The sequence below is a fragment of the Nicotiana attenuata genome, chromosome 7, assembly GCF_001879085.1.
Source record: "Nicotiana attenuata strain UT chromosome 7, NIATTr2, whole genome shotgun sequence".
NCBI classification, from domain to species: Eukaryota; Viridiplantae; Streptophyta; class Magnoliopsida; order Solanales; family Solanaceae; genus Nicotiana; species Nicotiana attenuata.
In genome coordinates this window covers 92,556,649-92,582,063 of record NC_031995.1, presented here as the reverse complement: position 1 = coordinate 92,582,063, position 25,415 = coordinate 92,556,649, and the positions used below count along the sequence as shown (strand labels likewise).

At 36.1% G+C, this 25,415-nt stretch overlaps 2 protein-coding genes across 2 annotated transcripts; both read right to left on the bottom strand.

The window, feature by feature from the left end:
* On the bottom strand, positions 5,297-8,629 carry LOC109229485 (transcription factor AS1). Its single transcript, XM_019394942.1, has 2 exons — positions 8,338-8,629; positions 5,297-6,688 (listed from the first exon to the last, which is right to left on the bottom strand). Exon 2 carries the CDS (start codon positions 6,636-6,638, stop codon positions 5,553-5,555), a length of 1,086 nt encoding a protein of 361 aa, XP_019250487.1. The 5' UTR covers positions 6,639-6,688; positions 8,338-8,629; the 3' UTR covers positions 5,297-5,552.
* Positions 15,613-15,996, bottom strand: LOC109230270. The gene has a single exon (XM_019395787.1). The coding sequence runs from the start codon at positions 15,994-15,996 to the stop codon at positions 15,613-15,615; it is 384 nt and encodes a 127-aa protein (XP_019251332.1).

Sequence of the window (25,415 nt, the reverse complement as noted above, 5' to 3'; positions counted from 1 at the left end):
AGATTTCTAGAAATTAATTTCCTTTTGTTATCTTTTAATTTGCATATGTTTTCTGCTATAGTTATGATTTGATTTTTTTTTTTTCTGTTTTCTGTATTATCAATAGTGTTTGGGCATTTCTCTACACTTATGGCATTTAAATTTGGTTTTCCCTCCATCCCTTTTAATTGTCATATTAACTAAAAATATTTATTTTAAAATACTTATCGTCTTAGAAAATCAAAAACTAATTGACTTTATCACCTTTACCTTGTTAAAAATAGATTAATATAGTGATAATTGAGATCAAAGAATAAATAAGAATAATTTAAACAGATTATCTTTTCAATTAATATTTTTTAAGGGACGTATAAAAGACAAACATGATAAGTAATAGGAACAAAAAATTAATTTAGACACAAACAGTATTGTTTTGGATTTTTGGACAAGTTCTAAAAAGTCATTATTTTTAATTTCTATTTTACTAAAAAAGAATGATACATTTTAGATTATTGTAATTAGGACTGGGATTCTTCTTCTTGTAGGTGGTTTTGTTGAGAGTGGTCAAAATAGTAATTATAGTAGTTGACTAGATTTTCAACGAAAAAGAAAGGTTGACTAGATGTGTATCGTGGAGGATTAATCTCAGTATTAATGCAAAATTACTAGAATCTAGCAGATAATCTAATAAACTAAATTAATTAATTGAGTGCACTCATTCAGTCATTCTCGTATTTTCGATATGTTTTCACATAGATATCGAGCCATCTTTTTTTGTATATTTGGACATTTAGCGAAAGTTTTTCAAAGACTTTTTGTTTTTGTCGTTGAAATATAAACTCTATTGAATGTGGAGATTAACGTTTTAGATATGTATAAAAAAAATCACTGAGTTTTATTTAAAAAATCTTATATACATGGTTCTTTTCTATGGACTATATATAATATAATAATAATGATTGAACTTTTATGCGGATTATAGAAATACTTCTTATATAAAACATGATTCTCAAAATTAGATATGAACAAAACAACATCGAATATAAGAAAAAATTGCTTTGTCCCTTCTTTTTTTAAAAAAAAAAAAAAAGAAATTGTTTGTTAATTCTTTTTGGTTTTGGGAAAAGAAAGAGTTGCATAGGATAAGAAATTAAGAACTTAATATTAGCACTTGCAATAATTTAACTGTAAACTTCTCATTTTATATATTTTTTTAATATTCGTTTAAACCGCGCGAAACTTTAAAACTTTATTGCAGAATGATCATGCTGTAATTGTGGTACCAAAACAACTTGCTGGGAGGAAGAGAAGGCTAATTACTGGCCGAGTCATAGGCTATGCTCCTGCTAGCTTCATTATTGTACCTTGTAAAGGTGAAGTTAACCATTTCACCATTAAACTAAATAAGGTTAGTACACATTTGGTTATTACGATTATTTTCTGTAATAATGTACGATTTCTCAAACATATTATAATTATGAGACAATTGTTTTAGTTAATATTTTGTTATGGATTCAAATAATAGAAAGGAGAAGAACCAAGTGATGATCCCTATGGACTGAATCACAAATACTATGATTTGTTGCATGGATGGCAAGCTGAAATGAGAGTACGTCGAAATGGAAAAGTTGAAGCGGTAAATAATTCATTTTTTTCATGTTCCAAACTCGCATGAAATGAAGTTGCAACTACTTCATCTGTCTCAGGGCATACTCAGGATTTTTGGTAAGCGGGGCTAAAATTTAAAAAAAATGAATGATTAAATAAATCACTATATAAAAAGCGGTATCATTTTTTATATTAAGACCAATTTTTACATTTTATATACTACCTATATATACATATTTAATAAAAATTCTGACAAAGCGGTTTCACGTGATATCGTTTGCCGTAAGGTGTATCTGCCCATGTGCAACCCCCCCCCCCCCCACCCCCAACCAATTGATGTGAAACTTTTTCCTTTAATAAATCTCAGTCAAATACCGTCATATAAATTGGACAGAGAGAGCAGTACACTCGGCTTCTCCAGAGCACTCTAATCTAGCATTTTCTTTTAATTTGTTAAATTCTCAAGCTAGTTCTTGATCCTAATTAAAGACCATCGAATCTCTAACCAAACGATAAATCAAGAAAATGGAAGTTAAAAAATCAAGAAGAAGCTTATGAGTCCAGGGGCGTACCACTTGGTTACATCCGCCCCCTCGCCTACTTACATTCCGTTTTTACATTAATTATTTAAATTAGAAAACAAAAGATTCAAGTTCGAATATTTCTCTTCTTTCTTATTTCAGTAATATTATTATTTTAAAGATAAGAATATGAAGTCAAAATTATGCACCTTATACCATGCGGTGTCATGGCACACCGCTTGGTAAAAGAATTTCACTAAATATTTAAAAGAAAAATGAAAATATTAGGGATATGTATAGAAAATGATACCGCTTCTCGTTATAGTGATTTATTCATTAGCCTATTTCTTCAATTTATGACACTGCTTATGTAAAATCCCGCGTACGCTACTGCTTATTACTCTACTTTGTAATATAATGTATTATAGTTACTATATATAGTAACCTTAAGAAAAACCTTTTTGGATTGCAGTTTTACTTCCATGAGACCAAAAGTAGCGAGTGTCGATCTACTGGGGATGCAAGAAGACACGTATTCAAAGGTTTCGAGAAACTGAAAATAGAAGTTAATCAAGAAACCAATGCAGTAACAGAGACTTTTGTAAGTTTTTTGTTAGATTAAATACATAAATTGTTTGGACAAATTACATTATTATTCTTACAATATTATCCTCATTTAATTCAAGGTTGGTGTTCGAGTAAAACGCACTACCAAAAGTGCCAAGAGCAAGGTTGAAAAGTTTCTCGCTGATGCATGGAACAACCTAATGAACAGGGATAACAAACAGAACGACGAGGTGAGTTTATGATAAGCTATTTGATTAAAGGAGTTATATAAAAAAATTATAGGCAGAATCAGGGCCGGCTCTAGCGTTATCACAAGTAAGCTTGTGCCTTAGCCCCCAAATTTGGGGCCCCACCATTTCTTTTAGAATTAATAGATATATAGGTATTTAAAAAAATATATATTTAGTACTTTTCGTACAAAAAGTAGAGTTTTCCTATAACAATTGCCTCAATGATAAGAAGTTTTTTTAAGATTATAATTTGATCCTAAGATCAACAATGTCTCAAGAAAGATTATATTAGTTGGCTATATTATCAATAGTAAAGGAATTATTAGAGGAAATCGATTATAAAAAAGTTATTAATGACTTTGCATCTCAAAAGGTTAGAAAAATAGACTTAAAAAATATATATNTATATATATATATATATATATATATATATATATATATATATATATATATATATCATAACTTTTTAAAAAAAAAAATTTAGGCCTCACATTAAAATTTGGCTTTAGGTCAACATGTACTTGAGCCGCCCCTGGGCAGAATACATCACTACACCCTGAACTCGACACGTTTTTTTCCGTGCTACACTCAACTATGCCTAGTCCTAATTACCCCTCTGAACTTGATACGTTTTCTTCTGTCCTCGGTGGCGAAGCCACATGGTATTGACCACCCTTTGTCAAAAAATTACACTATATATTTAGGTAAAATATTACGTTTTAGAGGTATATAACACATATTGAATACCCTTTGTCGGGAAATTTTTCCAGTTCTTTCAAATTGAACACCCTTAGAAAAATTCTTAGTTTTGCCACTGTCGGTCCTAACTTATTTTATTTTTACATTATTTTTAAATTAAAGGCTGGGACACCCTCCAAGAAAAGAAAAGCTGAAACTTCAAACTTGGAGGGAGAGTCTGCAACAAAGTATCAAAGAAGCAGTGAGCAGCCTACAATCAGATGCAAATTGACACCACAGGAAAAATATGAACTTGAAAAGTTTCTGGCTGATGCATGGAACAACCTAATGAACTTGGGTAAACAAAACAAAGATGAGATCGAATCCGAGCAGGTTGATTCAAACGGGACGCTCTCTTCCTCAGACCTCGCTAAGGATCCTATCCATGCGCCACAACTGTTTCCAGGAGGGAATAATGGAAGTTTTGCAAATGTGGATGATCGGGAACTTGTTGTGCAAAAGGAAGTATACAAAGGAAAAGAAGTGGCCAAGGCTGTGAATTCTGAAGACAGTTCTGACAAAGGTAGTTTCCCCGAACACCACTCTTAACAACGCATTAGACAAGCCACAAGTATTATACAGCTGGTTTTTCCATATAGACATTTGGATGCTTTTTTTTTAACCAAGTAGGGTTATTACGTTAATAAGAAGGGTATTTAGGTAATTCAACTTTTTAGTTTCCGTTATTGTCTCCACAGGTGTTATCCCCATGCCACCATTGTTCCAAGAAATGGTTGCTCAGAAGGAAGTAGACAAGGAAGCTGAATTCGTGCATGGAAACGTCGATAAAATTGGTGAAGCAAAAGAAGTGAATCAGCAAAAAATGAAGATTTTTGGCCACTGGATTATCAAAGAATGAAGCAAATGCATTTACAAGGAACAAGAATGATCTACTTGGTGTTTGCTTATTTGTTTTGTGGTTTTTGTTTGGTTTGTTACTATTGGGACATCAATGTTTCTTTCTATTTAGTCCAGTTTACAATCTATTTTGTTGAACAATTGATCATTAGTTTCATCCTGATATAGACAGTCAGCTCAATGCATGGAACTATTCACCTCTATATATGCCTTTCTCTTTGCTGAAAGATTTCTTCTATGTTTGTTCTATTAGAAACACCAATTTTCTTTCTGTTTTAAGGCATGCAATTCTTGATCTTGTTCCCATTTGGAAATAGATTTTTTTCACTTTTTTTCCAAAAAAATAAAAACATCGTTTGTTCATAGAATTTGATAAGCTTTTGGAAAATTTTGAAGAATATTTCCAAGTTCCAAAAACTGGTTTGGGCAAGTTTCTTGCTGATTTTGTTTCAGTCATTCGCAAAATTTTAACTTTTTTTCAAGTAAAATGCATGTTCAAATACAACTTCAACTTCCAAAAACTAATTTTCAATACAACTTCAAAATTCAACCAAATCTATGTTCAAAAGCTAGCTATATTTCTATGACATCGATTTCTTGCATTGCACAAAAATTTCACTTTTCATAGACTTCATAAAGGAGCACTAGCAAGATTCTGGAAACATAGGAGACTTTTAGCATAATTGATTAGGCACTTCTAATAACAGTACCATGCAATATCCAAAACAACACAAATTCTTACCTTTTCCCTTTCCCCTATTTATCTTCAAAGGCATGCAAAACCACACGAGATTGTGTAAGTAATACTATTAATATGTTACTACTGAAAGATATAGTCATTATACTGTCGCAAAGTTGCAAGAATTACTTGCAGATACTAGAAATACAAGTTGCAGGCTATTATAGAATTATCATGCAGAATAAAAAAAACATAGTTAACCAAATAGAAGGTGATCAAACAAAAAGTTTTCAGTAAGAAAAGTCGTAGCAGTTTGAAAAGAACCGTCTTAGGCTGCCAGGACACACAAAAGAATTCTTGGCCTAGCTTGCTTTAGCGGCCACCATTAGGTTCTGCAAGTCTTGATTGGCATCCCATCTGCTCAAGAAACTTACTAAGGCGCAGGTGTTTGGAAGCCCATTGCTCCGCCAATTTCTGTTCCTTTGCTTCCGCGTCCCTCCTCAAGCCTGCTAGTTGCTCCTTGTATTCTGCTTCAATCCTGTCTAGAGTTGCCTTTTGCTCTTCCCTCAGAGCTTTCATTTTCGCTTCAATTTCCTCCATCTTCTCCCTAACTTTGCTTGTTTTCTCTGATTCTAGCTGCAATTCCACTCGCCTTAACCTCCAAGCTGCTTCCTTTTTATGAGCAGCCCAAGCACGATGCCCTTCATCTAGCTCCTTACAGCATTCCACAAGTTCAGTAACAAAAGGATTTTCTCCACAAGGCGGAGCAACCCCATGATGTGGAAAACTGCTCAAGATAAGGGGTGCATTTTCCGGTCCTCTATCTGTCTGTAGCCATGGAATGCCAGGCGTAGGCGTAGGTGGCACCGTTGAGGGGGAGAGACTTAACGTCACAGATGGAGATGGTGATCTGACGGTTGAAGTAGCAGTGGAATTAGAAAGCCACAGCGGAAGAAGAGTTTGTGGCGTAGGAGCTGGTGCATCGGCATGGAGGAAACCTCCGTTAGAAGTAGCCATAAGCAACCCTGGGACACTCCGCTCTTTCACAATCTTCTCTGCAAAGGTCTCAAGAATGTGGTCGTATTTTCCCTCGTCTACTGGATCGACAACCTTGTTGTTTTCTTTCTGCTCCCTCTGTTGCTTCTCTTTGAATACTTCCCACCACTTCCCCAATCTTTTAGCAGTTCGACCTGGTACTTCAGCTGCTATTTTCTTCCATTTGTTACCGTGTTTGGCCTGTAGATGGATAACAAGACGCTGCTCCTCTTCAGTGAGTGATCCTTTTTTAATCCCTGGTTTGAGGTAGTTTTTCCACCTTTCCAAGCAAGACTTAGCGTCCCTGTTGAGGGGTGTGTTCATACGCTGTGATACAAGGTGCCATTCTTTTGGTCCATACTGTTTCACATATGCCCGCAATAAAGCATCCTCTTCAGATCGCCACCGTTGCCTCTCCCTCATTTCCAGGTGTAAACACCAGTTCCCATGGTCCCAAACTCCTCATAATTTACCTGACAGAATATTTAACACCATTTTTACTTGCAATGCTAAAGAATCAGAACCATATCTATTGAACAGGCCAAGTATCGTCGAAATTCATTACATGCAAATGTTTCACATTAAATGTACTTACTAGTTACTAGCATAACATAGAAATAATATTATTAACTTGTAAAGAGAGCCCATCACAGCACCTTTAAATAACATACCGTCACAGAACAAAGGATCGTACAACAGCATTTAAACATGGGAAATCATGCAATGTTCCATCAGTCAAAAGACATTTTCAAGACAAGAATGCAACCACTAGGTTCTTCGTACCATACAAAACTCCAACTGCCAAGACGTGAGAATACAATAAGTAGAAAATTATTCAACGTCGTTGATATATGCACATTCTGAGCAAGATATTAGGGCATCCTAAATTGTCAATACGAAATTCAGACTGCTAAGCGAGAAATACCTACACGAGCTACCTCACCAAATAAGAGGTAAAAACAAAATAGAGATGAAAAATGAAAGTGGTACAAGCCAGAGCAGTGAACAAGTATTTCCATGAGTTTGTGCCAAGGAACGGATTTTACTGTGTTGTTGTGCTAAGGAACAACATCTTAAATCTTTGTAGTGAAGGATTCCAAAAAAATTAGTGAAAATTGAAATTCAGCTCCTCAAATATGCCGACTTTAATTAACATTATGTCACTCTGTGATATTCACTACTCAGGACCAGTTCACCTTTATAAAGAATACAGAATTGAGTTTGCATTTCCAATAAACAACATTAATCCGATAGAATTGAAGAATTCATATTTAGTTTGGTTTCAGACCCTTCAGCATTCAGATTTTTTATAAATATTGACCAGACTAGCCGCATTAGACGGTCACACCCTTAAGCCTAGATCACTACAAAAACAAACTACTATTATTCATTCAGCTCATTTTTGCAGTAACCCTTGCGAGAAAGTACTAAAATTTTCATATGCAAATACTTTGAAGACATCAAAACTCTGCAAACCTGATGCTAAACAACTGAAATTCACATAGATCTTCAATACAACCAAGATTTAAACGAAAACTAGCATAAAAAATGGAGCAGTTTATGCAATATGTATCAAATAAATACAACAGAAAATGTTGTACTAATATCAACTAGAAAGATGCAAAACCAACAATAGACAAACACTTTTAGTTAAGATCTGAGTTAGAACAAACATGGCAAAGATTTCAAGACTTTCCTTATTGGAGCCCAGATTATGCAAAAACGTTAAAGAAATAATGGAAATGCAGAGACTACTAAAACAACAAAGATTGCTTCTTTATCTTCAACACAGCTAGCCAATTAGCCATAAATTTAAATGCAATAGGAATACAAGACATAATTCAGCAAAAAGATAGATTCTTTATCTTCACCACCACATATAACCATACTACATGTAAATGCAACAAGAAAGCACAATTCATTATAAAGGGCAGCCCGCAGCACAAAGCTCTTGTGCGGGCCCGGGAAGGGCCGGAGCATAGCATCTTCTACGCAGCCTCACCCTACATTTCTACAAATACAGTATATATATAAATATAAAAAACAAGCAACTTAAACAAGATTTCCCACAATAAAGTAGGAGAACATTCAATATATCAGTTTGATCAGAAAAATAACTTACAAGAAACCACTTAGGAAGCCCAGTTCTTGCCTCGACCCATTTGATCTATTCTTTTTTCTTTGTATCAAAGCAAGTATGAGCAACAAAAAGAGAAAAGAAAAGAAGAAGAAGAATGTGTATGCAAAGAAAGAAAGAGGAAAAGGAAAGAAGAAGAAAGAGAGAGAAAAGAGAGAGAAGATGAAGAAAAGAGGGGAAGGTGAGAGGCAAGCTATAAGAGAGAAAGGCTAAGGTATGGAATGGTAATGGCCCCCCCTCTCTCTCTGTAATAGTGGTGACGTGTTTAAGGGAATGTGATGACGAAGACGGGCAATGGCGTCTTTTACCAGAAAGGTTATTTCTACTTCTACACACGCACTATTATGTAGTATTTCGTAAACTTTAGGGGGGGTAAACATTAAAAGTAAAAGCTCTTGGTAAAAAGTAAAAGTACGATCACTTCTTCTTTTTACATGTGTAAACTTTACCTAATGACAAAGTTTATAGTGGAGTGATAAGTATTCCTTGTTCCTCGATCAGAAGTCTTGATTTAAGTCGTTTCGTTTTTGTTAGAGAACAGTTTACTTCTCAATGTGGGATTTTCCGACAAGAATTCGTATTTAATCGAGGACCAATGCGAATATTGAATACCGGATTTAAAAATAACACATTTACCTATGAGGAAAATCCTAATTTTTTGAGAGCAAACCAATTGTTTTAGAAAAAAAAAATTGAAAAAGAAGGAAGGAGTATAGTGGTAGTGTCCTTACTAGTGTGATAAGATAATTTGTTATTTCATACCATTAAAAATATTATTTATCCCTACTTATTCGCACTTAGCATTTATATAAAATCAATTGATTCAATTTTAGCAGATAAAAATTGAAAGAATTACAAGAAAATACACATGACTTCACACCGTAACAAAAAATAACTCATGTTTTTAAGTTTTACCCCACCTAACCCACATTGTACATATTTTGAAAGCACTTGCAAATTCAAAATATATGTTTTTACAACAATTGCTTCTAAAAGCTATGGAGTTAATTCTTTGTTCTCACAACTATTGCTTTCACTCTCTCTTCTTCTCACATCTTTTACATATGCTTCAAAGGACCGTGTATTTTCTGCTTCTCCTCTTGTGTCACCTGCTTGCAATGAAAGAAAATTGAAGAGTAGAAGTCCACCATTGAAGATCATTCAAAGCTTTGCTTTTGAAAATGAGTTGTTTTGAATTTGTTAGTTGTTTGGATTGGGTATTATTCCAATTAATTAAAAATATCAAAAGGAGTACAAAATTTAAATTTGAAGTGATTTGGAGTAGATTTGAGCAAGATTAGAATTAAATTTCAGAAAAGACGCAAGAAAGAAGACGGAGTCAGTTTTTTGTATAATTATGTATAATCTTGTATAATATTGTATATGAGTGTAGAAACACACCTTATACACTGTTATACACTTTTATACACCTTTATACAAGCGTCTGTAGACGAACTTCTTCCACGATTTTCAGTTGCAATTCTTATTCAAAACCAGTCCAAATCTCCATTAAATGACTTCAAATTTTATATACAACCTCCTTATACTATTTCTAACAAGTCTAAATAACACCCACTCCAAATTTCTCATAAAATCAAATTCGAAATTTAAACCCACATATTTAAGCTTGTTAAAAATCTAATTTTCACCACCCAAATGAAGTTGGTTTGTTAAATTAATATTTGAGTCACAATTACTGATTCGAAAAGTAATTTAAAAGCTTGAGGAATCTTTTTTAAAAATTAAATAGTAATTTTGAGAACCTATTGGAGTTGGATGTTGAATCTTAGCCTATTATTTATGGGCTAGTTGGTTGTAAATTGAAATATGGGCTATAAAATTGAAAAGTATGGAGCCCAGTTGTTCTAATGTGAAATTTTCCCAATCTTATAAGGGTTTTAAAGTCTGATAATATAGGACCCTAATCCAAATAGGTCATGAACAACTTTTCTTTTTTCAAAAACATNGCAATAATGGCAAGAAGGGTAGTTTGTGGACACTACTGTTTTACTGAATATTAGTAGCATCTGCCTACTTCTTTGAAACTATCATCATCACGTCTTAGATTGAACATTATTTTTTTTTTTCTTTTAATTTTCATCTTTGCTTTTTTGAGAAATGGGAACTGTGTGGATTTCTTGTTCGCCTTTTTTTTTTTTAAAACTAAAACTATTTATTCTGGAAAAAACTGCTTCCTACTCGAAGTGACTACACTCTTTACTGCCACCACTTTAACCCCTCAGACTCAGACCCTTTGGCACAGTATCGTCTTGGTCCCAGCGCCTGCTTAACAAGATGCACTGCTATTTCTACCTCCAAAAATAAAATCAATTATCAAAAATCTAGGTGGGATTTGCAATTTGTTTGAAGTTTTTCGTTTTTGAAAATTTAGAAAATATTGGGTTTTAAGCACTTTTTTTATTTAAAAAAAAATCGAAATTTAGTTAGAGGAAACCACGAAATTTGAGGAAAAAATTTAACTTCTGACACATAATAAAATAAAACAATCAGAACTTGTGATTTCAAATATTTTTTGATATTTTTATAACTATAAGGGCATGCTATTAGAGTAGAAGAAGAAGTTTAAGTTAAAAAAATTATTAAATATAAAGAATATAATTATATAAATATCGTTTAAAGTGAAATCATGGCGTTAATCTTTGAGAAATAGTACTCAATTTGCATAAGAGATAGAAATTTGGTTCCAACTGTATGTTGCTTTAAACAAAATGACAAGTATTAAGAGCCCGTTCGGACATAAGATTTTTATTTTTATAAATTACTTTTCTTTGAAATCAGTATTTGGTCATAAAATTTTCAATTTTCACTTGAACATGAATTTTGGAATTTTTTGAAAATTGAAAAGCTCCAAAAAACTATTTTGCAAAATTTTCACTCACAACCCAAAATTATACTCATGTCTAAACACAATCTAATTTTTAAATACTATTTTCACTTTAATTTTGTTTTACTTTTTTTTAAAATTTTACAATTCTTATGTCCAAACGCCACTAAGTATATCCTACGAAAATGTGAAAGAAATGGCCAGTAAAATGGTTTAATTATGAAATAAGCGGAATAACTATGTTTTATAAATGAAAAGCTGTCACAATATCACTATGTACTCTAGAGTCGAGACCATCATTTTGTCCAAAATTCGACCAACACTTGCTGAAAGTTACCTAAACCAATTTTTAAATCTTATTTCACCATTTAAGGTATTATTTTGAGTAAAATTATACCATAAAAAAATATTCTAATATTGATATAATATGGTATGTACTACATGATAGAATAATAGTTGTAAAGTTTGGGGATAAGACAATAGGATCTTTGTATTATGTACCTCTGGTCATCATTAGCTACGTGATTTCCGAGGATTGAAGTGCGTGTGATAACTAGAAATTCACAATTAGAAAGAGTCTATAGTTTCCCAATGACAACTAGTTTGGGACCAGATGCAAATATTTCCTAAATGGGGAATACAAAATTTCCAATCTTTAGTTATAAATTATATTTTTATATTAGTTGGACAAAAGTCGCGTGTGGTAACTATTAACTGTTGAATTATTTTCATTCGAATATTAAAAAGTGTGACTAAAAACATTACTCCTATTTGTTAAATATCGTCATTGTGTTTCGCAGTCATCTCCGACAAAACAAACACTATTTGACTATATACGAGAGGAATAGAAAAAAAAAAACTATAAATAATTTCACGTGTTTTATTTATCACTTCTTATGTTATTTTCTTAGTGGTCAATTTCATTTTATGTTTTCCTGTTTGACCGTCACCAATTTAAAATTATAACATTTACGTGGATAAAGAGTGTACCATTAAGGAATAAAATAGAAAGTTCAAATTAAATTATTTTTTTTATCTAAAAATAAAAATATATGTTTTGTCGATCTCCCATGATATGTACCTGTATGCGGTCGAAAACAGGCACGACCGATTTCCCAAGCTTCGAGGGATCGCCTTAGGTCCAAGTTCAAGTAAGCTCGAGTTCGAGGTGGACGGACTAGACTCAAGCTCGAGGATGGAATGCAATGCTCGAAGATAAGAGTGCGAGGAATACTGAAGTCAAACATGCTCGACCCCGAAATTCTATCGTTGTGGATTTGTAACAGAATGAGTCAGATTCCTGCCACGTCTTTAAGATCATGGCGCAAATCCTGGAATAGGATTGTACGATAACTGTATCAAGAATATTCCTTACTGAATATAAATATACCTTATTTTGGGTTCCCCTATTAAATAAAGGCGACCCCCAATCATTTGTAAGATCATCTCATCATTGGCAAGAATATACTATCCTACTTTTCTCTCTTACTGTTCATCAGAATTGTCCTTTACTAGCATTTCCATTTATTGTTCTTACTTTATTGCTCTTAGTCCGTCTCGAGGTCACTAAGCTCGAGGTCACCACTACTGACTAACATTGGTTTGATTCACTTATTTCTACTTCATATTTCTTGATTATTAATTTGTAATGAAATTAATCACATATTTTTAAAATCACAAATCAAATTTAATTGTTACCCGTACTTTCGAGGTAAACAGTACCACATAACTAAAATAGCATTTATACCCATCGTAAATTTCAACTAATCAGGATGCCAAAATGAAGAAAAATTGGAAAAAGACTACATTTGTAGAGACATAAAACAGATTTTTCTTAGTTAAATAAATTTTATAGAAATTCAAAAATTAGTGTACTACGTACTCTTTTCTTTTTTTTAAAAAAAATATGGTGTTGGGTAACTTGAGGTGGTGGTTGGGGGGGAGGTGGGGTGGGGTAAAGGAGTTAAAAAGGGGGAGAGTGACAGGGACTGTAGTCCGGGTTTCACGGCACAAGGAGACGAAGGTTGAAAATGACAGGACTTGGACTGCCACCAGCCCCGCCTCTTCTTCTCTATGCATTTGTCAGTGATACGTTACATCTGTGTTTTCCCCTTCCCTACCCCCCTCTCTGCCTTCTACTGTCCTATTACTCCTCTTTTCTGATTACACCAAAGTACGCACCAACTCACCTTTATCTCCCCTACTTCCTTTTTCTCTTCTTTTACCCTTCCCTTTCCTCCTTATTCACAACCCTTTCACACTTTTCAAAATAGCAACTTTTTCTTTTATTTTATTTTATTTTATTTGTTACTTTTGGTATTATGTCAATGTCTACCAAAAGTAATATTTTTATATTAAGCAAAATAGGGTTAAGAATTTTTTTAGTTCACAAAGCTCAAGTTAGAAACATCTAGATATGTCATCTATCTCACAATACTCTTTGATGGTAAAAATAAATAAAAGACATATTGAGTAGTTGAGATATGGTCATTTTGTAATAACGTTGATTTATATTTGTTCAATTCAATTTAATTTGTTGAGTTCTAAATAAGAATTTAAATTATATAATTAATAGTGTAAAGATATTTTTGCACTTAGTGTAACTTAATAGGTTATTATTGTAAGGCGACTAAACTTAATGGATAATTTTTTTTTTATACACTGTCAGTCTGCAAACTAAAAATCTTAATAAGATCAAACACGGTTTTGCTATATAAACAAAGTTTTTAATTACCCTATTAGTGCACCTACAAAGGAAAATTGCTATTTAACATTTCAGCTTACTCATAAAGGAAATTCTCTTATAAATATAGAAATATTGTACATAATTTAACCTTAAGTATATTAATTAAAATCAAATACTGAAATATAAAATGAAATACATGTAGTAATTTTTTTTTAATAAAATAGGGTAGTAGCATCTTGTTGTTATTGGAAAGAGGGAGGGTATTTTGGAAAGGGAGGAAAAAATGATGTAGACAAGTCAAAGCAATTGTAAAATTGAGGGAGATCTTCCCCTCTAATCTATCTGTACACTTTCTGACTGAGGCTGAGCCCACAGTCCCCTCCTTCTGAAAAGGAAAAGAGAGTGCTAGGAATTGAAGCATCTCTTCATCCTCTATCATCACCTATCCAGCTTTATTTTCCCCCCTTCCTAGTAAAACAATGAAATCAAACAAAAGTGTTGGGTCCATGAATCTCTTTAATTTTTCATTCGGTGTTTTGTATGATATTAAAATTCGATTAATTTAGATTCGTGCAAAAATACAGAAGCTGTTTTTGAGAAACTATAAAATAGTTTCTCTCCAAAAATATTTGTTGGAAAATTATTTTTGAGAAAATACACTTGAAATTACTTTTGAAAAGCTTGATCACAATCTAGTTGCTGCTCAAAAATACTTTCAAATTGATTAACAAAATAAAAACTATTTGTCACAAAAAATATTTTTCCTAAAGTACTTGTGAAAAAAATACTTTTCACGATAAGCTGATTTTAGAAGATGACGAAACAACAACAATAACATACCCAGTATAATCCCACAAATGGGGTTTGGGGAGGGTAGTGTTTACGCAGACCTTACCCCTATCTGGCGAGGTGGAGAGGCTGTTTCCGATAGACCATTGGCTCAAGAAAAGGTGAAAAAGAGAGAAAGGAAGAAGACAAAGAAGAAAGAGGAAGAAGAAAGAAAGAATAGGGGGACAAAGGACGATAAGAAAAGGGGAAAAAAGACAACTACAGTAACAACAATACAAAAACAACAACAACGATACAACAAGTAAAATAAAAAATAGCATCAAATAATAACAAACTGAAAAATATGATACATAGAGCGAACGAAACAATAAGCAAATACTATGGGTCAAAGAATACGAAAAAAATAGGGGAGCTACTAATACTACTAAAAAAGAACGGGAAACTCTCGACTACCTACTAGCCAACTACCCTAATCTTCGACCTCCACACCCTTCAATCCTGGATCATGTCCTTAGTGAGATGAAGTAGCGTCATATCACTCCTAATCACCTCTCTCCAATACTTCTTCGGTTTTTCTCTACCCCTTCTCAGCCACGTCACGGCCAGCCTCCCACACCTCCTAACAGGAGCATCTGTACTCCTCCTCTGCACGTGCCCGAACCATCTCAGCCTCAACACCCGCATCTTGTACTCCACGGGGGCCACTCTCACTTTATTCGGAATAACTTCGTTCCTAATCTTATCTCTCCTGGTACGTCCACACATCAATCTCAGCATCCTCATTTATGCTACTTTCATCCTCTAAACATGGGAGTTCTTGACTGGCCAACACTCAGCCCCATACAACATAGTAGGTTTAACCACCACTCTGTAGAACTTACCCTTAAGTCTTGGTGGCACCTTCTTAACACAAAACACCAGATGCGAGCCTCCGGTTCATTCATCCCGCACCGATACGGTGAGAGACCTCATCATCAATCTCCCCGTTACCATGGATTATAGACCCGAGATACTTGAAACCACCCCTCCTCGGGATGACTTGGGTATCGTTACTAAACTTACACTCCAAATATTCCGTTTTGGTCCTACTCAACTTGAAACCTTTAGACTCTAGGGTCTGCCTCCAGACTTCCAGCCTCGCATTGACCCCGCTTCTTGTCTCATCAATCAACACTGTGTCATCGGCAAATAACATGCACCATGGTACCTCCCCTTGAATGTGTTGCGTAAGCACATCCATCGCCGGAGCAAATAAGAACGGGCTAAGAGCCGATTCCTGATGCAACCCCATCACTACTAGGAAGTGATCTGAGTCACCTCCCATTGTCCTCACCCGAGTCTTAGCACCATCATACATGTCCTTGATTACCCTAGTGTAAGCTACCGGAACGCCGCTAACCTCCGAATATCTATAAACACCATGTGTAGGTCCTTCTTTCTCTCCCTATACTGCTATACGAATCTCCTCACCAGATGAATGACTTCCGTAGTCGATCACCCCGGCATGAATCCAAACTGATTCTCGAAAATAGACACACTCTTCCTCACCCTGACTTCTACTATCCTCTTCCAAATTTTCATAGTATGATTTATCAGCTTGATACCCCTATAGTTATTGCAGTTTACAATATCATCTTTGTTCTTGTACAAGGGAATCATCGTACTCCACCTCCATTCTTGGGGCATCTTCTCCGTCTTAAAGATAACATTAAACAACCCAGTAAGTCACTCCACGCCTGCACGACATGCACTCTTCCAGAATTCTACCAGGATCTCGTCGGACCCAGTCACTCTTCCCCTGCTCATCTTACGCATCGCTCCCATAACCTCTTCGACCTTAATACGCCTACAATAGCCAAAATCACGCAGAGCAATAGCCAAAATCACGCAGAGCAATAGCCAAAATCACGCAGACTCTTGGAGTGTTCCAACTCACCCTGCACAATTGTTCTGCCCCCGTCCTCGTTCAACAGTATGTGAAGTATTGATGTTTTATACTTCAATAACACACAAGAGGGGGGGGGGGTGATTTGTGTGATACCCAATTTTCGCTTAACTTGATTATAGAAGGACCTGGTTCTTCTATGTGTTCCAACTACTACTGTTGCGGAATAATAAATACAGAAATTAAAGAACACAGAGATTTTTACGTGGAAAATACCAGGCTCAAAAGGTGAAAAAACCACGACCTACCTTCAAGTAGGATTTTCCCAAACTCTCCACTAAAATCACTGAGCCAAAAACTGCATTTACAAAAACTCTTTTGTAAACCTAGGATTAACTCTAATCTCGTTGTGGCACACAACCTCAACTGTTGCGACAACTTCAAGTTAACTCTAACTTGAAAACTCTAAGTACCTAATACAATTGCTTCTAGATAAGCTGAAAAGTACAATGTAAAACCACCAACTACAATTGAACTAGAATAAAAGATAGACACTTGGAACTGGTTCTTCTATCTGGTTCAAGTAGCTTCAGGTTTGCACGCTTGAATCACACACGAATTGCTTGCAAAATTGCCTTGCTATTTTGCTCTCAATTCACGTTTAACTTCTGCTTATGTGCATTACCTGTAAAAGAGAACAACACTGATATTTATGGAGTTAGTAAAAAGAGATTGACTAGAATACAGATGCTACTCTTCCTTGGTGGAAGAGTTCTAGTTGATCTCATCCTCTAACTCTATCCATTTCTTAAGCCGTGTTTCTCTTTGTGTAAGGAGTCTTTCTCCTTATCCAATATGCAACCTTTTCGATCATGATCAGGATATATTACTTCTGATAAGTTAGGTTTATCTCCTTCATGTGCATCTCACATGTTTGAGTTGATTATAACATCACTTCACAAGATGGACCTGGTCCATGTCTAAGTTCCTTTGTCAGTCTTCAAAACTTCACCTTTACTTGGGCCAACAAATTCTCCCTTTTTGATGATGACAAACTCTGTGCTTTCACTCACTTAGGCCCTGTCAGAACTCAGCTTATTCATCAATACAAAGTTAGAAAAATTTACTTATCATCAAGGACCAGGTTCATTAGGTTATAAATATCACTTATTCAGAATATATAAAGCATAATATCTCTTCTCCCTTTTGGCATCATCGAAAAGTTGAATAAACAAAGTGTGATTCCCAGAATTTTAACAATTACTCATGGCCACTTGGGCAACTGCAAGTGCAATCATGGATTATTCATCAGTAATCAAGCAAACACATTCAAACTATCAAGGAAATATTAACAATCAACAAGAGCAAAAACAGTAGATTTCATTGATAGGAGATATGTTGCTACCACAATCCACAAAAAGAAAGCAAAAATATTCAAAACATGAGCAAAAGAAAGAGAAATCCCTAATCTGGGTCACTGGTGGTACTAGACAGGTTCAGGAGATGAAGGCTAGAAGTTCTAAGGCTTGGAAGAGCTAGAGGGCTGGTTTTGGGCTTGGAGAAGGTTCAGCATATTTTGAAGAATGCCCTCATTCTTCTCCTTTTCCTTGGTGATCTCAGTTCTGAGAGCATCCCTCTCAGATTCAACCTCTGCTAAGCGAGCCTTCAGCCTAGCTATCTCAGCATCCTTTGCCCCACTCTCCTGCACTAGAGCTCTGACTTTGCTATTAATAGGTGTCTTCTTGGATAAACCAGGTTCATTAGGAATGGCAGTGACCTCATAGTCACAAGCAATCAAAGTGTTAATTCCAAAGTGATCCTTGCTTGTGGCCATTTCCCACTTCCTTAGTGGCACCTTACAGCGATCGAGCACAGTAGTCAGAATAAACCCATAAGGAGTAGCATGGGCCTTGGAGCCATTGATAACCCTGTCCAGTAGCTTGATGATGAATGCATGCCAGTTGATTTGTCTTCCACTTTCGAGACACTCCATCAGAACTAAGTCCATATAGTTAGCAATGTGCCTTCTCTCCTGCCTAGGCAGTAAGCACTTGTTGACAAATTCAAATAGGACTTTGTGTTGTGGCTTCATTTCACTCTTGTGCACAAACTTGGCCTCATTCACTTCTTCAACATCACAGAATCTCCTAGTAATTTCAAGGGCAGGAGGAAGGGAATCCAGACTTGGCCATCTTTGCCTAGTATAGTCATCATATCCCTCAGCAGGAATGTCAAGAATCTCACCCAGCTTCTCTGCATCGAAGGTCACTTGAACCCCTTTCACTTGGCTGGTAACTCTGCCATTCTTGACCTCTGCATTGGCCATGAATTCAATGATTTCATTCCTGGCTAGCCTTCCATCCATCTAAAGGACCATGTCCTTCCAGCCCTGAACAACTAGTGCATCAACCAATCGAACCATTCCTAGTTCCACCAAGCCTTTCAGCAATCTACCCTTCAAAATTTTTCTTTTGCCAAACTTGGCCAGCTTGTCTTGTTCACCATCAGACTCATTCTCGTCTTCACCACTCCATTCTTCATCCTCAGCAATGCTAACTGGTTTGTTTTTCACTACAGACCTTGTCCTCTTGGCCAATAAAGGTTCAACAGCCTTAGACCCTGATGAAGACTTCTTGGAAGAAGTCCTGGTCTTTTTAGGCTTGGGGGTCTAAACCTCCACAGTTGTATGAGGAGTCTTTTTAGGCTTGGGGATCTGAACCTCCACAGTTGTATGTTCCTCATGATAGACCTGTTCCATCTCCTCAACATCAACAGCCTCAGAAGGCTCTACAACCTTAGCTTTTCCTTTATCCATCTTCTTCTTCTTGCTTTTGGCCAAAGCCTTTTGTAATTCACTCTCACTCTGTTTCACCATACTTCTTGTGGATCTCCCCTTTGGAAAGGGAATTTCAGCAGTTGTTGGAGAAGAAGTCTTTCTTTTCTTGGAAGGTTTGGCAGTGCTGGGGGCTTTTGGTGTTGGGTTTCTCCTTTTCTTTGGATCATAGCTAGCATCCACTTTCTTCAGAAGGTCTACTAGGGTCTCCTCAATAGATGAACCAGGTTCATCTGCCTGTGAACTAAGATTAACCAACCCTTCAGCAGCCTCCCCTAAGCCACTTCCCCCTGTCTTCTTGCTACTTTCTTCCTTAGTTGCACGATCAACCCCATTATAGCTGGTATCACCAATTCAGAAGTGGGTGAAGAACCACTAATTCTTTCCCTTTTCCCCTCACACTACTACGCAGACCCTCATTCTCTTTTTCTTTTTCACCTTTATTTTTACCACCTCTCCTTCTTGACTCAGGCAATTCCACATTCCTAACAGAACCAACCAGAACAAACCTATTGTCTACATTCTCAACCAAAACAGAACGTACCTCAGAAGGGAAATTTTGAGCCTTCTCAGAGTCAGAAGACCCAGTTCTTTCCCCCTCACTCGCAGATTTGAACGAATCGTCTGAGTTCTCTGAATCTTGGGCTTGGCTTGCCTTTAATTTCTCGTTCAATTTATTTGAAAGAGCACCAGTTGCCACCGTTTTGTGAGCAAGCATTTTTACTCGCCTTCGCCTGGGTTGAAGAGTTATGCTGGGTGGAGGAGGGGTGGATGAATCAGAGGGGGTAGGTTGTGGAGGAGTGCCTGGGTTATCTTGGGGGTTAGACACTGTGACTGATTTCGTGAGAGAATTTGTGAGTTTGGTTTTTGGAAGAGAGAGCAATTTGAGAGTGAAAGAAGAAATTCGACGGTTGAGAGAATTATGAGAGTGGCAGTGTTTGTGATGATGGGTTTTTAAATAGAGAGGCCTAATTAATGACTAACAACAATTTTTTGGAGTCAATTAGAAGTCCAATCAACCCGAAATTTCAGGTTGAAAAAGCGGTTAGGCTTCCCTAGATTCTAGGCGTTTTATGTGGTGAGGATTCTATTAGAGACGGAACTGGTTCAAAAAAATTAACGGATAGGATTTTCTAACATTTTTGAACATAGGTAGGACTCTGCTCATGATTTTAAATATTTGTATTTCTAATTGTGCAGAGTATAGAGAACATACCTCGTTATTCAGATGACCCAATACTGATGAACCAGGTTCTTCATTTAGAATCTTCTTGATCATGCCTCTATTTTCCAAAATAGAGAAATTTGTTAAAGATCAGTGAGTCATATCAACACATGTCACGGGAGTATATTATTTACAGTATAAAACTGAGTAAAAATTAATCTAGATATTTACACAAGTTCCAAATTTCCTAGCCAAAAAATTTTATTTTATTTTTTTCATTTTTTTTTCATTGTGCATTCTGAGCTGGTCCCATTAGGTGATCTTAATCATCCCTAATTCTATCGTGTTCCTTTCAAAGCTTTCTCTACTCAGTGCTTTAGTAAAGATGTCAGCAATCTACTTATCAGTAGCACAAAATTCTATAGTAATAAATCCTTTCTCATAGTTGTCCCTTAAGAAGTGATGTCTAACATCTATGTGCTTAGTGCTCTTATGATGAACTAGGTTCTTAGTCATGCTAATAGCACTAGAGTTATCACAAAAAATAGGGATGCAACCAATTTCAATGCCAAAATCCATCAGCTGCTGTTTGATCCACAGCAGTTTAGCACAACAAGAGGCAACAGCAACATACTCAACCTCAGTAGTGGATAGGGCCACTGAATTCTGCTTTTTAGTGGCCCATGATACCAGACATGAACCAAGAAAATGAGCCATACCTGAGGTGCTTTTTCTATCCACAAGGAAACCTGCATAGTCAGCATCAACATATCCTACTAGATTAAAATTACTACCTTTAGGGTACCAAAGGCAAAGGTCAGTAGTTCCATTCAAATATCTCAGTATCCTCTTGACAGCAGTTAGGTGGGATTCCTTAGGATTTGCTTGAAAAGGAGCACAAAGCCCTACACTGAAGACAATGTCAGGTTTGCTAGCAGTAAGATACAAAAACGAACCAATCATACCCCTATACAACTTCTGATCAACTGATGAACCAGGTTCATCTGTGTCTAATTTAGTAGCTGTTGCAATGGGTGTGTCTATTTCCTTTGGTTCATCCATTTTAAACTTCTTAATCAACTCTTTTGCATATTTTTGTTGATGGATCATGGTTCCACTTAGATTTTGTTTGATCTGTAAGCCTAAGAAAAAGTTAAGCTCACCCATCATACTCTTTTCAAATTCACTCCCCATTAATTTAGCAAATTCCTTACTAAGTTTTTCAGTGGTTGCCCCAAAAATTATGTCATCAACATATATTTGTACTACTAGTAGATCCTTACCTTTTTCCCTCAAGAATAGAGTGCTGCCAATCTTACCTCTTTTGTATCCATGTTCAAGCAGGAATTTGGATAGGCGTTCATACCATGCTCTAGGAGCCTGTTTGAGTCCATATAGGGCTTTGTCCAGTTTGTATACATGATCTGGACACTCCTTACTTTCAAACCCTGGAGGTTGTTTGACAAAGACTTTTTCCTTTAAGTAGCCATTTAGGAAGGCACTCTTCACATCCATTTGGTGAAGGGTAAATTCCATGTGTGCTGCAAATGCTATGAGAAGTCTTATTGCCTCCAGTCTTGCAACTGGAGCAGGTCTCATCATAGTCTATGCCCTCCTCTTGGCTATAACCTTGGACCACCAACCTTGCCTTATTCCTTGTAACTGTTCCATCTTTATCAAGTTTGTTTCTGAAGACCCATTTAGTGCCAATTACTGATCTGTCCTTGGGTCTTGTGACCAGATGCCACACTTGACTTCTTTCAAACTGATTTAGTTCATCTTGCATTGCATTCACCTAGTCTGCATCCTGCAAAGCCTCAACAACATTTTTAGGTTCAATAAGAGATAAGAATGCATCAAAAGCACACAGTTTCTTTAATTGAGATCTAGTTCTAACTCCAGAAGTTGGGTCAGTAAGGATGTTATCAATGGGATGAGAACTTTGATACTTGTAAGGTTTCACAACCAACTGATTTCTGTTTGGAGTTTCTCCCATGTTCTGTTGCTGAGGAACAAGCTCATGGACAGGTTCCATTTGGTAATTAGATTCACTTGTTCTTTGTCCAGTTCCCCCTGTCAGGTTGCCCTGGATGGAAGAACTTGTTCCATCACCTGTTCCTTCTTTTGGTGCAGCTTCACTTAATTCTTTTACCAGCCCAATAGCTTCATCTTCATGTTCCTGTCTCTCAGAAAGAATGTTAGTTTCATAAAAAAACAACATGTACACTTTCTTCTACACACATAGTTCTTTTGTTGTACACTTTATAAGCTTTGCTATGTGAAGAATATCCCAAGAATACTCCCTCATCACTTCTGGGATCAAACTTACCTAGGGAGTCCTTTCCATTATTGTGCACAAAAGCACTTGCATCCAAATGTCCTAAGATGGGATATATTTGGTTTTCTCCCTTTAAGTAATTCATACGGAGTCTTCTCTACAAGAGGTCTAGTCATGCACCTATTATGATGTAACATACAGTATTTACAGCCTCTGCCCAGAAGCTATGGAGCAGTTTACTAGAAAGAAGCATAGTCCTAGCCATATCTTCAAGTGTTCTATTATTTCTTTCAACTACTCCATTTTGTTGTGGAGTCCTAGGAGCAGAAAAATTGTGATCTATGCCATGTTCATCACAAAATTCAGCAAACTTAACATTTTCAAATTTAGTTCCATGATCAGACCTAATTGATGCAAGTTGATTACCTAGTTATTTCTGAGTTTTTCTAAAAAAGGCAATAAACATGTCAAATGCTTCATCCTTAGATGTTAAAAATAATGTCCAAGTAAACCTAGAGTAATCATCAACAATCACCATCACATATTTCTTACCACCTCTGCTCAATGTTCTCATTGGACCACAGAGATCCATATGAACCAGTTTGGTCGTGCTTACCACTTTCTTGCTTTTAAAAGAGGATCTTACCTGCTTCCCCCTTGCACAAGCCTCGCAAACGTTGTCTTCCTTAAACTTGATGTTAGGCAGCCCTATCACCAGGTCCTTGGAGACTAATTTGTTGAGTTGACTTAGACTTGCATGTCCAAGTCTTTTGTGCCAAAGGAGGGGATCATTGTCCAACACACTTAAGCAAGTGATTTCATTTTCTGAAAGAGTGGACAGATCTACAATGTATATATTGTTTACTCTTTTTCCCTGCAAAACAATCTTGTCAGTGGTAAGGTTTATCACAAAATATTTGGTAGAGGTGAATGCTACCAAGTTACCTCTGTCACACAATTGTGATACACTGATTAGGCTATATTTCAAGCCATCTATCAAGTAGACATTCTCAATGGAATGTGAGTCTGTCTTACCTACTTTTCCAACCCCAATGATCTCACCTTTCTTACTATTTTCAAAGGAGACATTGCCTCCTTTGAGGTCCTCAAGTGAATGGAACTGGTTCTTGCTACCAGTCATATGCTTTGAGCAGCCACTATCCATGTACCATATTTGGCTGCTCCCCTTCACTTTGACCTGCAAAAGAAAATCAAGGGTTAGTCTTAGGAACCCAAACTAGTTTGGGTCCCTTTCTATAGGCAAAATGGTGAATTAAATTCTTTCTAGCCCATCCAGGCAGCCTATTTTTCTTTGAACAAAGGTTTTGTTATTTTGTCTGGACTTTTCTTTTGCATTAAATTCACTTTTAAAGTGACCAGTCTTACCACAGTGTGTGCAGATTTTGTTCTCAGGAAGTGTGATATACTTGCTTTTGGGATCCCACTTAGGTGCAGAGGTCCCATAGCCAAGCCCTCTCTTATTGCTACTGTGATGTTCTTGTAGCCAAGATAGTGCATCAGAGGACTTATTCCATTTTCAAGTTCTATCTAGTTCATGCTTAACCTTGCCTAAATCTTCTTTTAGGACTCTTATTTGCTCATCCTTTTTGTAAAACTCATCCTTCATTTTTCCTAAATTTTCTTCTAAGGTGAGATGTGTGTGATCAGTTTTCTTTTTACCTGTTCCTAATTTCAGTTTTAGATTTTCAGATCTATGTTCTAAGACAGTGGTGTCAAGTTCATGAACCTAGTTCTTCAACTTAGTATTTTTACTATCACTTTCACTAGCCCCGAGTTCCAGATTTTTGCACTTAGCTTTTAGGATCACACATTCCCTAGACAGTTGTTCCTTCTCATTGTTTATGACCTCAGACTCATCAATGAAGTCTAGTAGTAATTCAGATAGCTTTTCTTTAGACAAAAATTTTATCTTGTCTTTGAGATGAATCACACTTACCTCTTGTTCATCATCTGATTCTCCAATGGCCATACGTGCTTGTTCATCTCCAGCTTCATCTTCTGAATCCTCATCTGAGCTTTCTCCCCAAGCAGCAACCATAGCCTTTGTTGATCCTTTGCTCTTCTTGGGTTGAACCTGTTCCTTCTTTCTGTTTCTTCGTTCAACCCTTTCTTTCTTCCATTCAATTTTTTACTGAGGATAATTTTTGATCATGTGGTTAGTCTTGCCACATTTGTAGCAGCCCTCGTTGGTCTGTTTTTCAGGGGCCCTTGGTTTGTTGAAGGTTGCACCTGTTGAAGAACCCTTTCCTCCCATTAGGTACTTCTTGAAATCCCTCGTGATCATAGCCATTTTATCATCCTCTAAGTCTGTACCTTCAGCTATTCTGAGAGCCAGGCTTCTTTCCTTCTTGGGTGCATCCATCTTCATGGTTTGCCTTCTCAGTTCATAGGCAGTGAGATTTACAGTCAGCTCATCCAACTTGAGAGTAACAATGTTCTTTGATTCCTGAATAGCAGTGATTTTGCTTTCCCAAGTTACTGGCAAGACCCTTGTCAGAATTTTCTCAACCTTGTCTTCTTCAAGGATAATTCTTCCAAGAGACATAAGTTCATTTGTTAGT

Bases quoted from the DNA above. Each gene is read 5' to 3' on its own strand.
- LOC109229485 (XM_019394942.1), bottom strand. From the start codon at position 6,638: ATGAGGGAGAGGCAACGGTGGCGATCTGAAGAGGATGCTTTATTGCGG.
- LOC109230270 (XM_019395787.1), bottom strand. From the start codon at position 15,996: ATGGGAGGTGACTCAGATCACTTCCTAGTAGTGATGGGGTTGCATCAG.